Below are 17500 nucleotides of genomic sequence, written 5' to 3'. Positions count from 1 at the left end.
AAAAGGTGTATCCTACAAAATTCTTCTTCCTAGCTGTAATAAATACTCCTGCATTCAGCACAGTCAGTCTGTTGGGGGGGTGGGGGTGGAGGGAGTTGTGAGCATCAGGCTTTTTCTTGGTTTTCATTGGATCGTTTTTGGTTTAAACTCCCTTTGATGGGGATGGAGTTCTCCTTACTCAACTTTTCTGAAAGTTTTACTCCCAATGACAAACTTGTTTCTCAAGCCTTTAACACAGCACGTAGGGCTGGGTGGGGAAGAGGAAGGAAAGAATCTATTTAAGGGATTGCAGCTGTACAATTTATCCTTGCCTTTAAGTGTTTCAACTCTTCCTCTCTCTGCATGCATAGGTATGTGTGCATGCGAGAGAGAGATAGGTATTTTTTATTTGCTATTTGGAAGCAGTTTTCCTTTTTGCCCATTGGAGACAAGCACATGTTGCCCTAAATAGAAGTGAGCTCATCTCAGTGATTATTCTGGTGAAAACAGGTTAGGCATTTTGAATAAACTAATCTGCTAGACAGCACAAGACATTTACTCCTTACTAGCTGCACATTATAACTAGGGTTATTAGAAAGTTGTCAGGAAACCGAAAATCATTACCAGTAGCTACAGCTTGCCCTAATGAGACACACCAACCTCCCTCTGCACATGCCACCCTGCCCCTCGCCACCCTCCATCATAAGCTGAGTCAAGGCGTCCTGCTGACACGCTTACCTGCAACGCTGGGCACCAAGAGCAAACAAAAGAGGGAGAAGAGCCACCTTTTTTCCATCTTTGCTTGATGAAGTTTTGGTAAATACGTAACTCTCTTGGCCTGCTCCCGGCAGTGTCTCGGAAAAGGAAGTCGAAATGGTCTGCCCTGTGCAGACAGGCAGATGTGCAACACAGTCACACTCATCATTTTAGCGTGACTTCAAAGAAATGCTTCATTAAATTCAAAAGCCTCAGTTTCCTGCCAGAGCGGTAAAATTAGTACATCTTGTGAAACCTTTATGTTGAAAACACTACCTATGCTGCAAGCTGATGTTCAAGATTATTCTTTTTTTTTTCCTTTGCCCTTTCAGATAAGCTCAGAGTAAGCAGTTTACTGGGTTAAACGCTCTTAAAAACTTGTCAGGTGTTTAAAGTTGAATATCTGGTACATAGCATGCAAAAAAGCTGACTTTTTTTTCCCCTGCTTCATTTCCTTCACATGTTATTCCAAAATAGCTCAAATATACTATTTCCAGACTCTCTACACTCACTACCTTTTAAGAAAACAGCAGCATAACAGAACCAATCCCCCTAAATTAAAATAGAGTTAATTGAGAGTTTTCCAGATTCACTTTTGAAATTTTTTTTCTGAGAAGGAAACGATTCATTATTTTCTGCAGGATGAAGAATTACAGCATCGTACGTGACAACATCACTTGGTGTGGTTAACCCCCGTACCTCACTGTTCAGCTGGCAGCTTTGGTGTTGGTGTGTGGCTCCAGCCAGTCCCGTGACCTGTCTTTATTGCAGTTCACCTGTAAATCCTTCTGAACTGTCCTCGAAGCATGCTGCATTTCCATAAACCAGGCATACACCTGTCAGTGAAGCATCACATTGCAGACAGGTCTTATGCAAATTGGACCTGCTGCTGGCGGCTTTTCAGAAAGACAACAGATCTGAGTTCTTGCTTATCACACTCCTTTCCCCAAAACTAAAGGGGCAGGGCAGGACACCTCACGTACACAACATGAGCGTACGTTATCTGCTGGCTCTTCATGAGATGGGATGGGTGTTTGGAAGCACATCTGGGCAGGAGTCTGGTTGCCCCTGATAGGTCCCTCCCTGGGGGCCCGAGGACAACCCACCCTTTGACTCCGGGGAGAGCCGATTACAGCCCATCCACCAGAGCAGAGAAAGCGAGTGGCCTGGATGACACAGTCCCTTAAATGGACACCTCTCTCCACCAGCAGTGGTCTCCCTCGGGTGGCTGGTCTATCTTTGGGTGATCCAGGTCCTGACATTTCTCTCCTGAAAACATTTCTAGGGGGCCTGGGTGCCTTTGTCGGCCCCTTTCTTTTATGGCACCCCTCTCTGCTGCTCAGGCAAAGCCTACGGAAACTGCCAGCCACTGCCTGCAATTTTCTTCCCAACTGTTTTCCATTTCCTCCGTAACTATTGACTTTTGCCGACTGTGGAGCTCCCCATGGCTCTAGCTAAGGCACAGAGTTCAAGGTAAAAAAGAAAGACCTCACTGGTCATTTCCATATTTTATGCACTACCAGATGCAAACAACATCTATACCACTTCCCTAATTCGTGCATGTGCAGTCTTTTGGTAGCACGTTTAAGCAGGTGAACGTCTCCAGCTGGAACAGCTGGTAGTGCTGGCCAGGCCAGGCCTGGCCAAGCCAGGAGGTCAGGCCTCCAGACACATCTTGGAGGATAAATGCTGCTGCATGGTTCCTTTTTTGCTTGCCTTGCTCCCCTACCTGAGAAAATGCACTAAAAGCAGTCGTGGTAAATGCACTGGATGCTAAGGGAATACTCTCTGGGGATGAAATATCCGCTTGTCACTCAGAAGCCTGACAGAGAAATATCTGTCTTGGAGGATCAAGAAGTCCTGAAGTTGAGGTTTCACAGAATATTCAAGCCATTGTAATTGACAGCCACAGAAGGGAGTAAAAATATTAAAGGTATATGTTCTGGTTTCCAGTTCAGAGCAGAGACCACAAAGAACCCGGAGATTATCTGCAGACTAAAGTCCAAGAAAATCGGACTTCAGTCTAGAATTTGGGCTTTCATTCATGGGTGCAGTTACATTAGCTTCTTCTGCTGATCAGTTCATGCAAGTACCATGAGAGAATGTATTTTGTGTAACATGGGAAAAAAAATATTTCAAATGAGCCTTTTTATTGATCTGAAACACACATCACAATTCAACAAGACAGCCCAAGTGCCGTGTGGTATGTTCAATAGCCACAGAAATCCATGAGCAGCTTGTTTGAGTTACTAGATCGCTATGTCTTGCCCTTAGAATTTGTTTCCCCCCCCCAAATAACATCCTAAAAATATATTGCTGCCATATCGCATTGTGTTGGCTGAATGCAGCCACCCAGCATTGTTGCTGAGCTTAGTGATGAAAGACAGACAAGAAAGAAACCTCCCAGCTCGATGGATTTTTGTTCACTTCAGAGCTGTGTTTTGCCCCAATTCCTATCTTAAGCCCAAAGTCTGAAATAGCCATTCACCCTGCTGCTGACATTGATGTGCATGAACAGCTAAGGCCTGCCTATGCATATGACATCAAAAAATACTTCTGAGACACACCACTTATCTCAGCCTACCGGCAGGGAGCCGTCTCTTCCCTGGAGCAGGCCATGAGGTCCCGCTCACAGCAATGCAAATTATTATGAGAGGTTCCTCCCCCCCACCCCTTTCCTGAAGAGTTACTCACAGGAAGCTTGGCAGGCACCACGGTGGGATGTTACACACCAGATTATGGATGGCGGGGATGAGAGAAGGTACTGACACATGCCCAGGGGCAGTGGACCTCATTGGTAGCTGGAGGGAGGACATATCTGTAACGGGCTTTTCCTTGGTGGGGCAGTTGCAGGGATGTTTTTCTCAGAGTCGGGATGCACAGGTTTTTCTATCGTGCTACACGTGCCTTTCCGTAGAGACCCAGAAAGCACTGCAAGGCTGGGGGGTTTTAAAGGAAAAGAAGCTCTGCCCAGGCAAGAGACACACGTTGTCAGGGGATACGTGAACTGCAACATTCTCTTTTGGGCTCAACAAGCAGTTGGCCTGACTGGTCCTCGTGGGTCCCTGTGTCCCAGGCGGTGGCAGAGCTGGCGGGAACGGATGGGCTCTGATCATCCCCCGGGAGGGGGCCCTGGCAGTACAGTGTAGCGCGGGGCTCTGCCCGCTGCTCAAGGATGCCTCTGCTGCCTCATGTGACATTAATTTTTTTCACCTTGGGTGGGAGTGGGGGGTGGCAGCGGGGGGTCCTCTAATTATTTTCTGCAGGTCCGTTCACCACTGGAAGAGGCATTTTGAGCACTACAAATGACTCTTTCCGTGGCAATCACCACTATTATGCATCATGCTCACAAAACCCTCAACTGCAATACAATTCTTCTACCTCAGTTACAGTAAGCTGCACCTAAGGAATAAGCAGAGCTGCAGTCAGACCCACAGAAGAAAGAAATCTTGAACTCCAGAGACAAATTCAATTATTCACAAAGAGACCCTTTTCAGAAATGCTAGTGCATGAGCTCCTCCTGCCAGAGGCGAGGATGATTACCCTTGCAGACTGGTGTCCTCTAAACATTGCTTAAAGAAAGAGCTGCTCCTCAGTGAAAAAAAGATGGAGGCTTTGAAGCAGGAATTTCATTAAAGAGTAAACTAACCTTTCAGGTTTGCTTGGCGCTTGGCACAGGAACTGCTACTTTGTCATTGTGTTTTGGTTTTGAACTTCTTTGAAAACTGTACTAATGACTGTAGCTGGCAAGCAACTTTGACCATGGCACCTCACGGAGGGCGGACAAGTGGGTGGCACAGGCTAGGGGGGCGGTGTGGCAGGGGACAGGGCACTGAGGTGGCGGTGGGATCCCCCACCAGGCTTTTCCAGTGACCCCCTGTTCTCTCCATCTCCCCATCCTTAGCTCTTGTGCCTTTCTCCTGCTTGCAGGACTGTCTCTTCTGCGTGGGGAGGGGAAGGGGGTTTCTCACTCTGCTTCCTTCTCCTCCTCTCTCATGGCTACACGCGCATGTCTGCATGCTGCGTTTGACATAACACAGCCCCAGTTTCAGCCAGGGTGTTTAAGCAGCATGGCAAGGCGTACATGCTTCCTTCTCAACAGCAATTTTTCCAGCTGAAAGATGTTTAAAGATCTGAATGGTCTTTTCATCCCTTCTCCCTCACTGACAGATTGGAGTATGCTCAGCCCTGGCCGACTCCCTGCTTCAGCCCAGCCTGCCCTGGCGCCGGGGCTGCTCCATTGCCTTCCCCAGCTCTGCCGCCACTCCCAGTGCCGACACCAGCAAAATTCAAGATGGTCCTTTATACAAACGTTTCATTTGCCATTAAATCCTGCAGACATTTTGGGACCAAATCCAAGACAGCTCTTTATGCCTTCTGCTCATCCCACTGGTAAATATTGCTTTCTTCACTTCGTAAACAGGGAACTTGCTTTTAAGCAGCCTCGCCCAAGACTACAAATCAAAATGAATGGGTAGGCAAGGACTACAGCCCTTAAATCCTCTCTTCTTGCTGTCTGTGGGAAAAATCTCTTTGTGACCACTCTGTGTTTACAAAGCTTTTCAGATAAGGCAACAGGGTGCCTTTTGGGAAAGCAGGATGATCACAGGGAGTGATCTAGGGCTGGGTTCCTCTGCGTGCACATCTCTGACTCTCCATTTCTGTGATATAAGAAAGGGACTGCAAAAGCTGGCAATAGTTTTTCTAATTAGAAAGCCTAACTTACAGGTCATGTTTCAGAGAAAGAGAGCATATGTTTGGGGATAAATTGAAGAGAATCAGTTCCCTCACCTTCTCTACCATTCCAACCACAGGTCCCTGTGGTCCTCTGCTTCCACTTAATGCCATTTCTGATCAGCGATGGTTCATCAGTGTAAGCTGTTGAAAATTACATTGTGCTAAGTGCAAGTTACTGAAAAAGCAGAGTATAAAAAGCGCAACCAACTAACAAAACAAATATAAAGCACATTGACCGAACAACTATACACCAATGAAAAACCACTGTGTGAAAGCCAGCCAGACATTTCCAAAAAAAATTAAAGACTTTACAGAGTCATTATTTTCAAAATGAAATGGAAGGCACATGTGAGACCAGCCCTGCTTTCTTTGGTTGCTCTCTTTTCCAGCTACAGCACAAACCATGCTTTCCCCATTTTGCACAACATCAGATAAGGCTTTTCCCTTGTACATCTCATCCTCCACATTTTGTAAGAAAATGTTTCTAACTAGGTTAATAACTGTGTAACAAAATGTAATGGCACCCATAGCTTTAAAAAGGCATTTGTTAGGAAAGGGTAACCCACCACCAGTGCTGGGAAACATCTGCTCATGTTAGACTACAAGGTTGAGGTTTCCAATGAAGCCTCCCAGAAAGGCCATGTCATCCCCTGGTCACTTTGGCAGGAGCTTCAGAGACGATGCTTGGAGCAGCTTTCATGAATCACGCCAGGAAGAGAGAACAGGACTCTGCTTATAGAATCATAGAATCACTGAGGTTGGAAAAGACCTCTAAGATCATCGAGTCCAACCATCGACCCAACACCACCATGCCCACTAAACCATGTCCCTAAGCGCCTCATCTACTCGTCTTTTAAATACCTCCAGGGATGGGGACCCCACCACTTCCCTGGGCAGCCTGTTCCAATGTTTCACCACTCTTTCAGTAAAGACATTTTTCCTTACCTCCAATCTAAACCTCCCCTGCCGCAACTTGAGGCCATTTCCTCTCGTCCTATCACTTGTTACTTGGGAGAAGGGCTTGAGAAAGGGCTTTTCATAAACACAGCTTGTGGGGCTTTATCTTGGGGTCTGCGTGAAAGAGGGAGTTATCAAGACAAGCAACAGGCCACTTGATCAGAAATGAAAAGCTTAGGTTCACATCCAGAGTGCTGTAAACCTAGATGGGTTGTACAGCTCATTTTACTGTGCAGACCGTCTCTAATGGATTTTGTTCCCTTTAAATTCCTTCATACTATTGTATGCAAATACCATCTCACAGACACACAGCCGCCTGGCCAGAGCTCAGCACAGCAGTCTGGTTAGAATTCACCACTGAAGAAATACTTCAAACAGAAAAGATTAAAGATGTGAAAGTTAACCAGATACAGTAGCGGTGACAATCTGAGGGCAGCAGCTGCCTTTTCATTATTAAAAAAATCAAATCATTTACAGCAATAAAAGGCCAAGTTACAGTGACATTGAGAATCATAACTTGTTTTTTGCTTTTTTGACAGAATACTTTGGAAGCATCAGACATTAATGATTTTGTTTGCACTCAGTATCTTTGTAGCCCTATAAATAGCTCTCATGCTATCACCCTGTCAGAAGCAACCACAGGGAAGCGAGATATCTCTCCCATCACATCCATCATCTATAAAATTGTCCACTACATCCTAACTCCATGTCTCTTTAGGAAAGGTGGTGAAGTACAAATGAGAAAAGCAAAGCAGAGGTTGTTTTTCATGTTGAGCCTGACTCTGCAGAGAAGAAACTGTATGTTGGTGGAGCCCACGTTTGGGCTCCCGAGGTGCTTTAGCCTGGAGCCTTGCAGAGCAGGACACCTCACCCACGTCCCGGAAAGAGGGGGGTCACCTCCAGAAGGCAACTCAGAGCTGAGTGCACCTTATACAAGGGCAGTGTAGGGCAAGTGCATTCCTAAATCTAGGTATCTCGACAGAGTTAACAGCCTGCAGTTAGATGGGATGAATACAGCACAGGAGTAGCTGGAAGATAAAACAGAGAATAGGAAACTTCTCAGATATTTCTGCATAATGATATTTTCCAGACCACAAGCAGAGTAACATTTAGCTACTTCAGATGTGAATCCTTTTGGTTCATTCCATGCTCCAAGGCATAATGTGAACCTGCTTAAAGAGCCTGCAAGGACTTGTTAGCACAGCAATATGCGCTGCACACCCATCTCCTTCCAGGGCACTCTTGGCCAAGTAGCTGAAGAAAAGGCTAGGGAATTAAAATAGTTTTCAACAGATAACACTTCTCTCAGCATTCAATGTGAGTTCCTAAAGCTTCAACCACCACTAAAATTAAGAAAGATTTCTAGCTTTTGGTTGGTTTGTAAGGGTCACTGCCCCTGTAAAATAGATGTTCAGTTTCTAGCTGAGTCTGTCACCTCCTGAAACAACACTAGGAAGGGCCTGCACTGCTTCTCCTTGTTTCAGTGAAACACAGTATCCCAACTAGTGGGGATTTAAGAGAGTCACTGATCATGTTTATTGTCCAAAGTATAGGGAGGGACAATCATGTCATGAAAATCATTCCCAAGTGTCATGTGGCCTGGAGTTTTGGTTGTGAACCAAGAGTAGGCTGGTTGTCACCTCCTCCCAGTTTGACCCCTTGTCCTAGATAGTATTTCTATCCCAGTCACTGATGCGTGACCTACCTGCTCCCAGGAGCCTGCTCCTGACCTACCAACCCACCGGCACCACTCAACTGAACACCACTTTCCCTCCCACCTGAAATGAGGTTATGCTTTAACTTCTCCACAGCTGATTAAGCTTAGCACTGCTGCTAATGGCAATGAAATAATTTGAGACCTCTACCAGAGCAGTTAACTTCTATTTTGCATGATTGCCTCCATTTTCAAAATGAATATGCAGCAGCTAAGTGGGTTTAAGGGCCTGGCTAGCTCAGTCAGTAGAGCATGGGACTCTCAATCCCAGGGTCATGGGTTCGAGCCCCACGTTGGGCGCCAAAAAGGACTGTCATGGTTTTACCTCAGTTGGCAACTAAGCACCATGCAGCCACTCGCTCACTCCTCCCCCCCACCCCCTGGTGGGATGGGGGAGAGAATTGGAAGAGCACAAGTGAGAAAAACTCGTGGGTTGGGATAAAAACAGTTTAATAACTGAAATAAAATAATAATAATAATAATAATATAATAATAATAATAATACACAAAGTAAGTGATGCACAGTGCAATTGCTCACCACCCGCCGACTGATGCCCAGCCAGTCCCCGAGCAGCGGCCCCCCCGGCCAGCTTTCCCCCAGTTTATGTACTGAGCATGATGTCACATGGTATGGAATGTCCCTGTGGCCAGTTTGGCTGTGCCCCCTCCCAGCTTCTTGTGCACCTCCAGCCTTCTCAGTCGGTAGAGCATGGGAAACTAAGAAGTCCTTGGCTAGTGTAAGCATTACCTAGCAACAACTAAAACATCGGTGCGTTATCAACTTTGTTCTCATCCGAAATCCAAAACACTGTACCAGCTACTAGGAAGGAAATTAACTCTATCCCTGCCGAAACCAGGACAATATCCACCCCTTATTCTATACCATCTACGTCATGCTCGTCTCATATTTTCCAGTACATTTTCATTAATCATCACCCCCCTTTTTTTTAATATATATATGTATACACATACACGGAGATATCATTCCCTTAGTCTGTGGGCCATCACTCTAAAATGTTCAGTGAGTTCATTTAGTCCATGACTTCGGGCTCCATCTGTCATAATAATCTTCCAGGGCAGGAAAAATGGAGATGGTATGTGGTGTTGGATTGTTTCATGTTGAAGTCAGTTCTGGTACCATCATCACTGTGCTTTGCTTGGTTTCATTGAAGTTATTCTTCATTAATCTGGGTGATTCTTATTGTAATAACATTAGTATGGCATATAATATTATTAGTATGATTAGTAAATCTGTGTATTATTAGTATAACTATTATAACTATAATTAGTACTTAACATCACATAATTCAGATCATTGGCTATTCTCACCCAAAATCAAATCCCCTTGAGGTACACATCGGACTTCCCCATCCTTCCGCATTATCCACCAAGTGCACCCAGGTCCTTGAGCAAAAGCAATCCCACGGATGGGTCTGCCTTTGCCCGAAGCAGGAATAACCCAAACTGTTTTCCCCAACATATTTTTTATGTGCACTACAGGGACCAGAGCACTGCCCAAGTCAATGGGTGGCACCTGGGCACTTCCAGACTGTGTGTCCCAAAAAGAGCACCACTGTGTCTTCCACCCGAGAGTGCTGAGGGAGCTGGCAGAGGAGCTTGCCAAGCCACTCTCCATCATTTATCAGCAGTCCTGGTTAATGGGGGAGGTCCCGGACGACTGGAGGCTTGCCAATGTGATGCCCATCTACAAGAAGGGCCGGAAGGAGGATCCGGGGAACTACAGGCCTGTCAGCCTGACCTCGGTGCCGGGGAAGATTATGGAGCGGTTCATCTTGAGGGCGCTCACAAGGCATGTGCGGGACAACCAGGGGTTCAGGCCCAGCCAGCACGGATTCGTGAGAGGCAGGTCCTGCTTGACCAACCTGATCTCCTTCTATGACCAGGGGACCCGCCTAGTGGATGAGGGAAAGGCTGTGGATGTGGTCTACCTGGACTTCAGTAAGGCCTTTGACACCGTCTCCCACAGCATTCTCCTAGAGAAGCTGGCGGCTCACGGCTTAGACAGGTGTACTCTGCGCTGGGTCAAAAACTGGCTGGACGGCCGGGCCCAGAGAGTTGTGGTGAATGGAGTTCAATCCAGTTGGCAGCCGGTCACGAGCGGTGTTCCCCAGGGCTCAGTTTTGGGGCTGGTCTTGTTTAATATCTTTATCGATGATCTGGATGAGGGCATTGAGTGCACCCTCAGTAAGTTTGCAGACGACACCAAGTTGGGCGGGAGTGTTGATCTGCTCGAGGGTAGGAAGGCTCTGCAGAGGGACCTGGACAGGCTGGATGGATGGGCCCAGGCCAACTGCATGAGGTTCAACAAGGCCAAGTGCCGGGTCCTGCACTTCGGCTACAACAACCCCACGCAGCGCTACAGGCTTGGGGAAGAGTGGCTGGAAAGCTGCCCAGCAGAGAAGGACCTGGGGGTGTTGGTCGACAGCCGGCTGAACATGAGCCGGCAGTGTGCCCAGGCGGCCAAGAAGGCCAACGGCATCCTGGCCTGGATCAGAAATAAATCGTGTGGCCAGCAGGAGTAGGGAAGTGATCGTGCCCCTGTACTCGGCACTGGTGAGGCCGCACCTCGAATACTGTGTTCAGTTTTGGGCCCCTCACTACAAGAAGGACGTTGAGGTGCTGGAGCGTGTCCAGAGAAGGGCAACGAGGCTGGTGAGGGGTCTGGAGAACAAGTCTTATGAGGAGCGGCTGAGGGAACTGGGGTTGTTTAGCCCTGGAGAAAAGGAGGCTGAGGGGAGACCTCATCGCGCTCTACAACTACCTGAAAGGAGGTTGTAGCGAGGTGGGTGTTGGTCTTTTCTCCGAAGTAACAAGTGATAGGACGAGAGGAAATGGCCTCAAGTTGCGGCAGGGGAGGTTTAGATTGGACGTGAGGAAAAATGTCTTTACTGAAAGAGTGGTTAAACATTGGAACAGGCTGCCCAGGGAAGTGGTGGAGTCCCCATCCCTGGAGGTATTTAAAAGACGAGTAGATGAGGCACTTAGGGACATGGTTTAGTGGGCATGGTGGTGTTGGGTCGACGGTTGGACTCGATGATCTTAGAGGTCTTTTCCAACCTCAGTGATTCTATGATTCTATGATTCTACACAAGGGAAGCCACTTGTGTTCCCCAAGTCTTGTTTCCCAAAAGGCTGAAGCCACCTTCTGCCCCTTGGAAAATCAATGATTCAGTAAATTAATTTCAGTCTGTTACTGTAATTAGATTAAAAAAAAGAAGCATCTTACAAGACTTTCCTTAAAGTCAGTAAGCTGGAGAATTGCACTGTGACTGAGCACAAATCAAATACTTCTAATGTTATTTGACATTTTAATTGCAAATAAGGAAAAAATCTCTCATTTCAGAACTGAACCAAGTTGGCTTGTTGGGAATCAGACTCTCCAGAGGACACTTCCCTCCCCTACCCCCTGCTCAGCTGCACAGCAGCTGAAGCAGCAAACATCATGCAAACTAAGGCAGCCGCAGCCATTACCAGTTGTCCTTTCTCCCTTTAAAATTACACTGACTCACATGGTGTATTTCTCTAACAGATGCTACCGTACAGCACAGAGCTTGTCAAGAAGGAAAAAAAGCCCACTGCAGAGTTGCACAAAAAAACAAGTTTAGAAGCACCATATATCTGTGTGCAGGAGGCTGGATCAAAATCATTTCAGGCTCATTTCAGTGATTTACCTGAATACGCCAGAGATGCATTTGGCTTGCAGTGCTTCTGGAAAGTCTTGGCCGTGGTCTTTCAGGATGCAAGAGAAAGTACCAGGGCTGGGGATCAGTACAGCTGACCAGCTGCTCAGAGTACAGGTACAATTTTAGAAGTCTGATTTAATATCTTGTTCTGTCAGCAATGCTCGTGGCTAGATGGGAAATAAAACTAATCTATCCTTATTAGATTTGGGCTGCAATCTCATATCACCCTCAGATATTGGACTTCCCTGGCAGGCTTCCTGCTTTGCACTGGCTTTGGTTCCCAGGAAGCTGAAGAGGGCAAGGTGGATAATGAAAGAAATGTAAATTCAAAGAAAATTCATATATAGTTCAGTGGTTTGAACAGTAGAAACGTTTAAGAACCCATATATGAAACAAAAAGCAGTCTATGGATGTGGCCTGTTTACCCAGAGGAAATGTTTTATTATACCAATGTGGACGCTGCCTGTGTCTGAAAACACTGGGTGCAATAAATGTATTTCTTTGAATCCTAGGGAGGATTGCCCACTTTTCCTGAACAGAAAAATTACATGCCCAGTTTTATGGGATTGGCTCCTACATCGTACACTAGTTGCCCACAGGGAATAACTAGGATTTTTTCAGGGAAGTGATCTGCTTTTTCAAAATGGACAAAATATTGACCAGAGCAAGTGTATTAGCTATTTTATGCTTAGAATTATTATCTATTAAAAATATTAACCAAAAAATAGCTTAGGTGCAGTTAATCTTGCTTTGGTACAAAATGAAGAATTAGATCTCCTGACAGGCTCTCCAGCATGTTTTCCTGCAATCTTCCATTTTTCAGTTGCAGTGACAGTTTCCAGCAGTCTTTCTCTATGGGTGACTTTTCCTTCTCTCACCAGAATCATGTTTTGCCAACCCCTGACCTGCTCCTCACGCAGTAGCTCAAGTAGTTGGGCGGTTCCTCTGGCGAGGAGGTCCCCAGACCTAGGAGAGAGTTACCTCTGTAAGACCTCTCCCGCCACCTCTCAAAAGGCAGGGATGACCTCCTGTTTTATTTTGTTATTTAAACCCCTCACACCAATTCTCAGAGAAAGCTTCGCCAGCCGTCGTCTATACAAAAGGACACAAGTTCCCTGCTAACAACAACAGCTTTTTCAAAGGACCTGGAGCGTACCTAAGAGCTCAACATTTACTGGTTCACATTTTCTAGGAAGCAGGATTTAGCAGCCTGCATTCAAGGACCATGAAGGAGCCTATATTTTTTTCCTGGTTCTCCATGCCGTGTACTTTCTCTTTGGGAAACTGCCAAGGTCTCTCTCAGGAGGTTGTTATTTTGCTCCAAGAGACTAAAATCAATCAATCAATCCGTGGCTTGGCAGTGCCAGAACAGAAGATTAGGACTCTCAAGGCAGATTATAAACACAATCCCCTCAATTAACTTCTCTGGGATGGGCTAGAGGCAGTTAGATCCTCGTTAAGTCAATTATTAACACAGATGGTCAATGTGCATATTTTTTATGACAAATCTTATTAATTTCATGTGCAAAGCAGTAAACCCAGAGAAAGGCTAAGAAGCAGGGCTGCTGCCCTGCGTGCTGGGGCACTGAGGACAAGCTGCTGCTGCAGGAGCAGTTTGGCACAGGTCCTGCTGCCACATGCAAACAGCCATCACCTCAGGCCAGCAGCGCCAGGGTTTTTCCCAGCCCGCTTGGTTTTCAGGAGTTTGAGACCCCGTGCCCTGCCAGTCCTTCCTGAGATACATTATAGAGGCATCAGTAATGGAGAGGGTTCTGAATTATGCAGCTGATGGGGTTTTTTGTTTGTTTGTTTGTTTTAAAGCTACTAGTTTGCATTGCCAAGGCTAACGCTCTCGCTTTGGAGCAGGGAGAAAGGCTGGGTAGGGCACCTCTAGCATCACCTTTCACAGACAAAGTATCCTGTGGCTCTCAAGAAAGAAAGCTCAACAGGCACCCAGGGTCCCTACTCTTTGCGTGAAGAATCAGTTGAAGGAAACATTTTGTGCCTGTATAGTTTAACCATAACTATGTAACTCAGCCAATTTTAAGTGCTCAGTTTTCTGGGCCTGAAAAAGCTTGTTAGCGCACGTGCATTTTTTGCAGCTGGAAAGCAGGCACCAAGAACTTGTGCTGCAATTGCTCTGACAACTTAGCCCTGATGCAGTTTTGCTGCCAATAAGCTCATCATCCTCAGAAAGCCCTTCCATAATACCCCATTGCATTTTTAACAACTGAACTTCATCTGCCTTCTTCCAGACTTTTTCAAGATTTAGCCTTAAGATGGTATCGGCTAGAGTTCATTTTACTACAGAAACCAGTTACTTGTCAAGAGGATGGAGGCTAAGTACGCAAGTCACGCTTTTTGGGTCTCAGACCCTGCGCATAAAGGTGAGTTTCCCCTGCTGATCCATGTCATGCCTATGAGGCAGCTTCCTCATGTGAGTTAGGGGATCAGCCTCTCTATTTGAAAAATGGAGGCATTCAAGGCTCTGCCAAAGGGGGGAAAAACAAAACCCCTTAACACTGAGCATAGATTGAATTCCCCTACAGGAGTTCAAAGGAAAGAAGCTGAACTGTGACCCAGAAAGACTGAAATTAGTTTAAAAACATCCTGTTCTATGACACAGCACTATACCCATGCTCCTTGCTCGGCAATAATTTATTAAAATTCCTTCCTGACTGAACAATATTTAAGGGCGGCTAAATGAGCAGCAGCACTGGCAGGCAGTACCCTGCACTGTCCTACTGAATAATTAAGAAGGTGCCAGGCAAGTGTCTGATTTAACATTTTGTCAGGCTCCTGTAGCGCCCGTAGTGCATCACGTTGTACAAGATCCTGGCAGTACCGCTGACCTCCAGAAAAAGAGCCCAGAATTGTTCCCCTGTGAAAGGCTAGCAGATGGACCAGCGCCGGTGGCCGAAGTACTTGGCACAGTCTGACGAGTGACTAGGAGCAACCTAGTGAAGAGAGGGAGGGGCTGGCAAGCAGCTGGAGACACCCCGATGCTCTCAGCAAGGAAGACGGCACGTCAGTAAGACCCACCAGTGAAATACGTGACTGGCTAGGAGCGGTGACAGCTTAAGGCCGAAACTAATTCTTGCGTTCATCCATCTGGATAAATATTTGTTGCTGTTATGTGTGCTCACCAGTGGGAATACACGATTAAAACGTTTCTAATTTGCAGCGCCTTCAAATGCATTCAAGTCAGGCTCCCTTCTCCAGGCGATAAACGGCATTTATAAATCCTCAATCTTTTTCTAACTTCAAGTATTATTGCAGGTAAAAAATCAGAATATTTGTACTTTAGCAGCCTGTTAGGTGCATGTTGCCATTTGATGAAGATTCAGATGTACCTCTGCAACCCCAAGTCAAGCATATCTTCCCAGTGAATATGTAATTGGTACAGGTTGACAATGGAAAAAAGCAATAAGCAGTTTTTGTGAAAAGGTAATCTATTTTATCTTATTCATCTTTCTGGTCTCTGGCTCTGTGTTGGCATCTTTTTGGTCTGCTCAACACCCCAGCTTTACAGGATTCAGCATCCAATGTGTATGACCAGGGTTCTTACCTTATAGTGTTGACTGCTACCAGTGGTAACGTTTTCTTTCTTACACCTCTTTCTTCTGCTCTCTTTATATAGGCTAAGGTAGCACCAGCCAGACCAGAAAAGCAGGAAGCCCAACTACTGGAGCTGTGCAACTGAAATGATGGAGTTTCTTAAGACTACAACCGAGATAAGAAGCTGCCTAATAAACAAACAAGCAGGATGCCTGTAGTCCGTCAGAGGAGTAATCGAAGCCTGGATAAGACACTTGGGGTACTTTAAGACAAGGCTGTGCAGACTGGGAAAAGTCCAATTACAGCATCTCAATTTATACGGAATAAATTGAAGACAGGGCTGATGGTGAACAGATCCGGAATCAAAGCTGAGCACTTGGCAGAAGGCAGTGATTGACAAGGAAATGCACAGTTCCCTCTGTAAAGAACTTAATTTATACAAAAGGAGAGCCCAACTTCAACCTTCAGAAAGGGATTTCTACAGTGCTGGACCCCACCAGGTGCAGTTTGCGTTTGTTAATATTCAGCCATTCTACTTGAATAAAGAAAGTTGGGGATGACAAATAAAATACTGAATCAGACCTGTGCTTAAAGACAGCTGAGTAAATTAGGATTCCTGACTGGGGAATAGGAGGAGGCAGAAAGGGCAAGGACAGCCTGCTGAGCACTCGTTATCACTAGCTGGTGATTTAAAGTGGCCAGCCTTGGCAGAGCTCATCAAACCGCCACTGTGCTAGTAGTGACTGGTGGGAGAGGTGGCTCCTGGGGAGAAAGCAGCAGCCGTGGCTGTATATCAGTGCTTGGAAAGTCCAGCACAGCTTTCTGACAAACAAGGTTTGAAGCATTCATAATTAGAGAAGCTGCATAGTCGTGAAGATTTTATCCGTGTTAATTTCTATCATGGCTTTCCAAAAAAGGTAGACAGGGCCACCCAACTTTTTCCTAATATAAAAAGTAATCTGGGAAAATGGAATTTTTTTTAAAAAACTTTTTTTCAGGTATATACCTTTTAGCACAAGAGCTCTAGTGGTACAGAAAAACAGAGTACAGCTCTTGAGCTGCTCAGGCTGAAACCAAAATACCTCCCCCCTCTCCCCATGCACTCTGTTATACTTAGAGGGCTGCTCTTGGGACACCAGCACCAGATGCATCAAACTCCTGGATGCCTAGGACAAAGATGGGGGAAACAACATGACCCCCATCATTGTGCCCTATGAAGGGACATGGCCAGCCTCCATCCCAGCCCTCAATGTCCCCACAGTTGCTCCCCAGTGTTATCAGGTTTGTGACTACCCTTGAACTTTCCCCGCTCTCAACTAAGGTACAGAGAGCTGCTGCCCGTAACATCATGTTACCACACTGCAGACCTTTAGTTACGCAAAAAAAAAAAACTCTTTGGAGGCCCCATAGCCCTTCAGGCTCAGCTGAACCCACATGGCTCTGCTTGCCCCCCAGCCAAGGCAGCAATGCTACAGACAACTCTCCAGCCCTCGTCTTTGTAATCAGCGCCTCAACAAGATGAGTAAGACAAGCATTTCGGAGGGTTAAACTTTTTTACAGCTGGTGATGCCATTCCTCCACAATTAAAGGCAAATGTCTCGAAGGTACTTAAATCCTTGTTTGCTGCCAAGACAACTACACTTCTTGGAATGATAGGCTTAAATCTTTCAACAGAACTCACATTGCTGTGCCTCTGTCATTTATGGGCTTGTCCAGAGATACAGCAATTGTTATGCTTCGGGTGAAATAGTGTAAAACAAAAAAACTCCCATAAATCAGAAATATTTTACTTCAGGAAAGGTAGAGTCATTAATAACAGCAACACTGTAATACATGCTAATTAGATTTTTAGCAAACGTTCTCAGGGAAAGAGACACAAGGCTGTGCCACAGCCCAAGCCATTAACATTCAAGGCTTTGTCTTTAAAACAGAGGCTTGGCTTAGAGACATTTTGCCTGGCGGTAGCTTGTCTCACCACCTCAGCAGGGCCATCAGCTGGCTGCCCTCACATTTTTGTTCACACTAGTGGCACTCTCCAAGCTTTGCCCTCTGCAGGGCCAGGCTGAGACAGGCTCCCTCAACTTCCTTTCAATTC

At 46.1% G+C, this 17500-nt stretch overlaps 1 protein-coding gene and 1 non-coding gene across 2 annotated transcripts in view; one reads left to right on the top strand and one right to left on the bottom strand.

Moving 5' to 3' along the window:
• CD96 (CD96 molecule) overlaps positions 1–777 on the bottom strand; it is a 28803-nt gene extending 28026 nt beyond the window's left edge. Inside the window, exon 1 of the mRNA XM_076328850.1 lies at positions 718–777. Coding sequence (XP_076184965.1) covers positions 718–775 — 58 coding nt within the window. The 5' untranslated portion in view covers positions 776–777. The remainder of the gene's footprint in view (positions 1–717) is intronic.
• A 7593-nt stretch (positions 778–8370) lies between these two features.
• On the top strand, positions 8371–8443 carry TRNAE-CUC (transfer RNA glutamic acid (anticodon CUC)). The gene has a single exon. It is a non-coding gene; the product is annotated as a tRNA-Glu (tRNA).
• The last annotated feature ends 9057 nt before the right edge of the window (positions 8444–17500 follow it).

Source organism: Aptenodytes patagonicus, chromosome 1, assembly GCF_965638725.1.
Source record: "Aptenodytes patagonicus chromosome 1, bAptPat1.pri.cur, whole genome shotgun sequence".
Lineage (NCBI taxonomy): Eukaryota > Metazoa > Chordata > Aves > Sphenisciformes > Spheniscidae > Aptenodytes > Aptenodytes patagonicus.
Note: the sequence above shows the minus strand (reverse complement) of the source record. Positions and strands in the feature narration are given on the sequence as shown.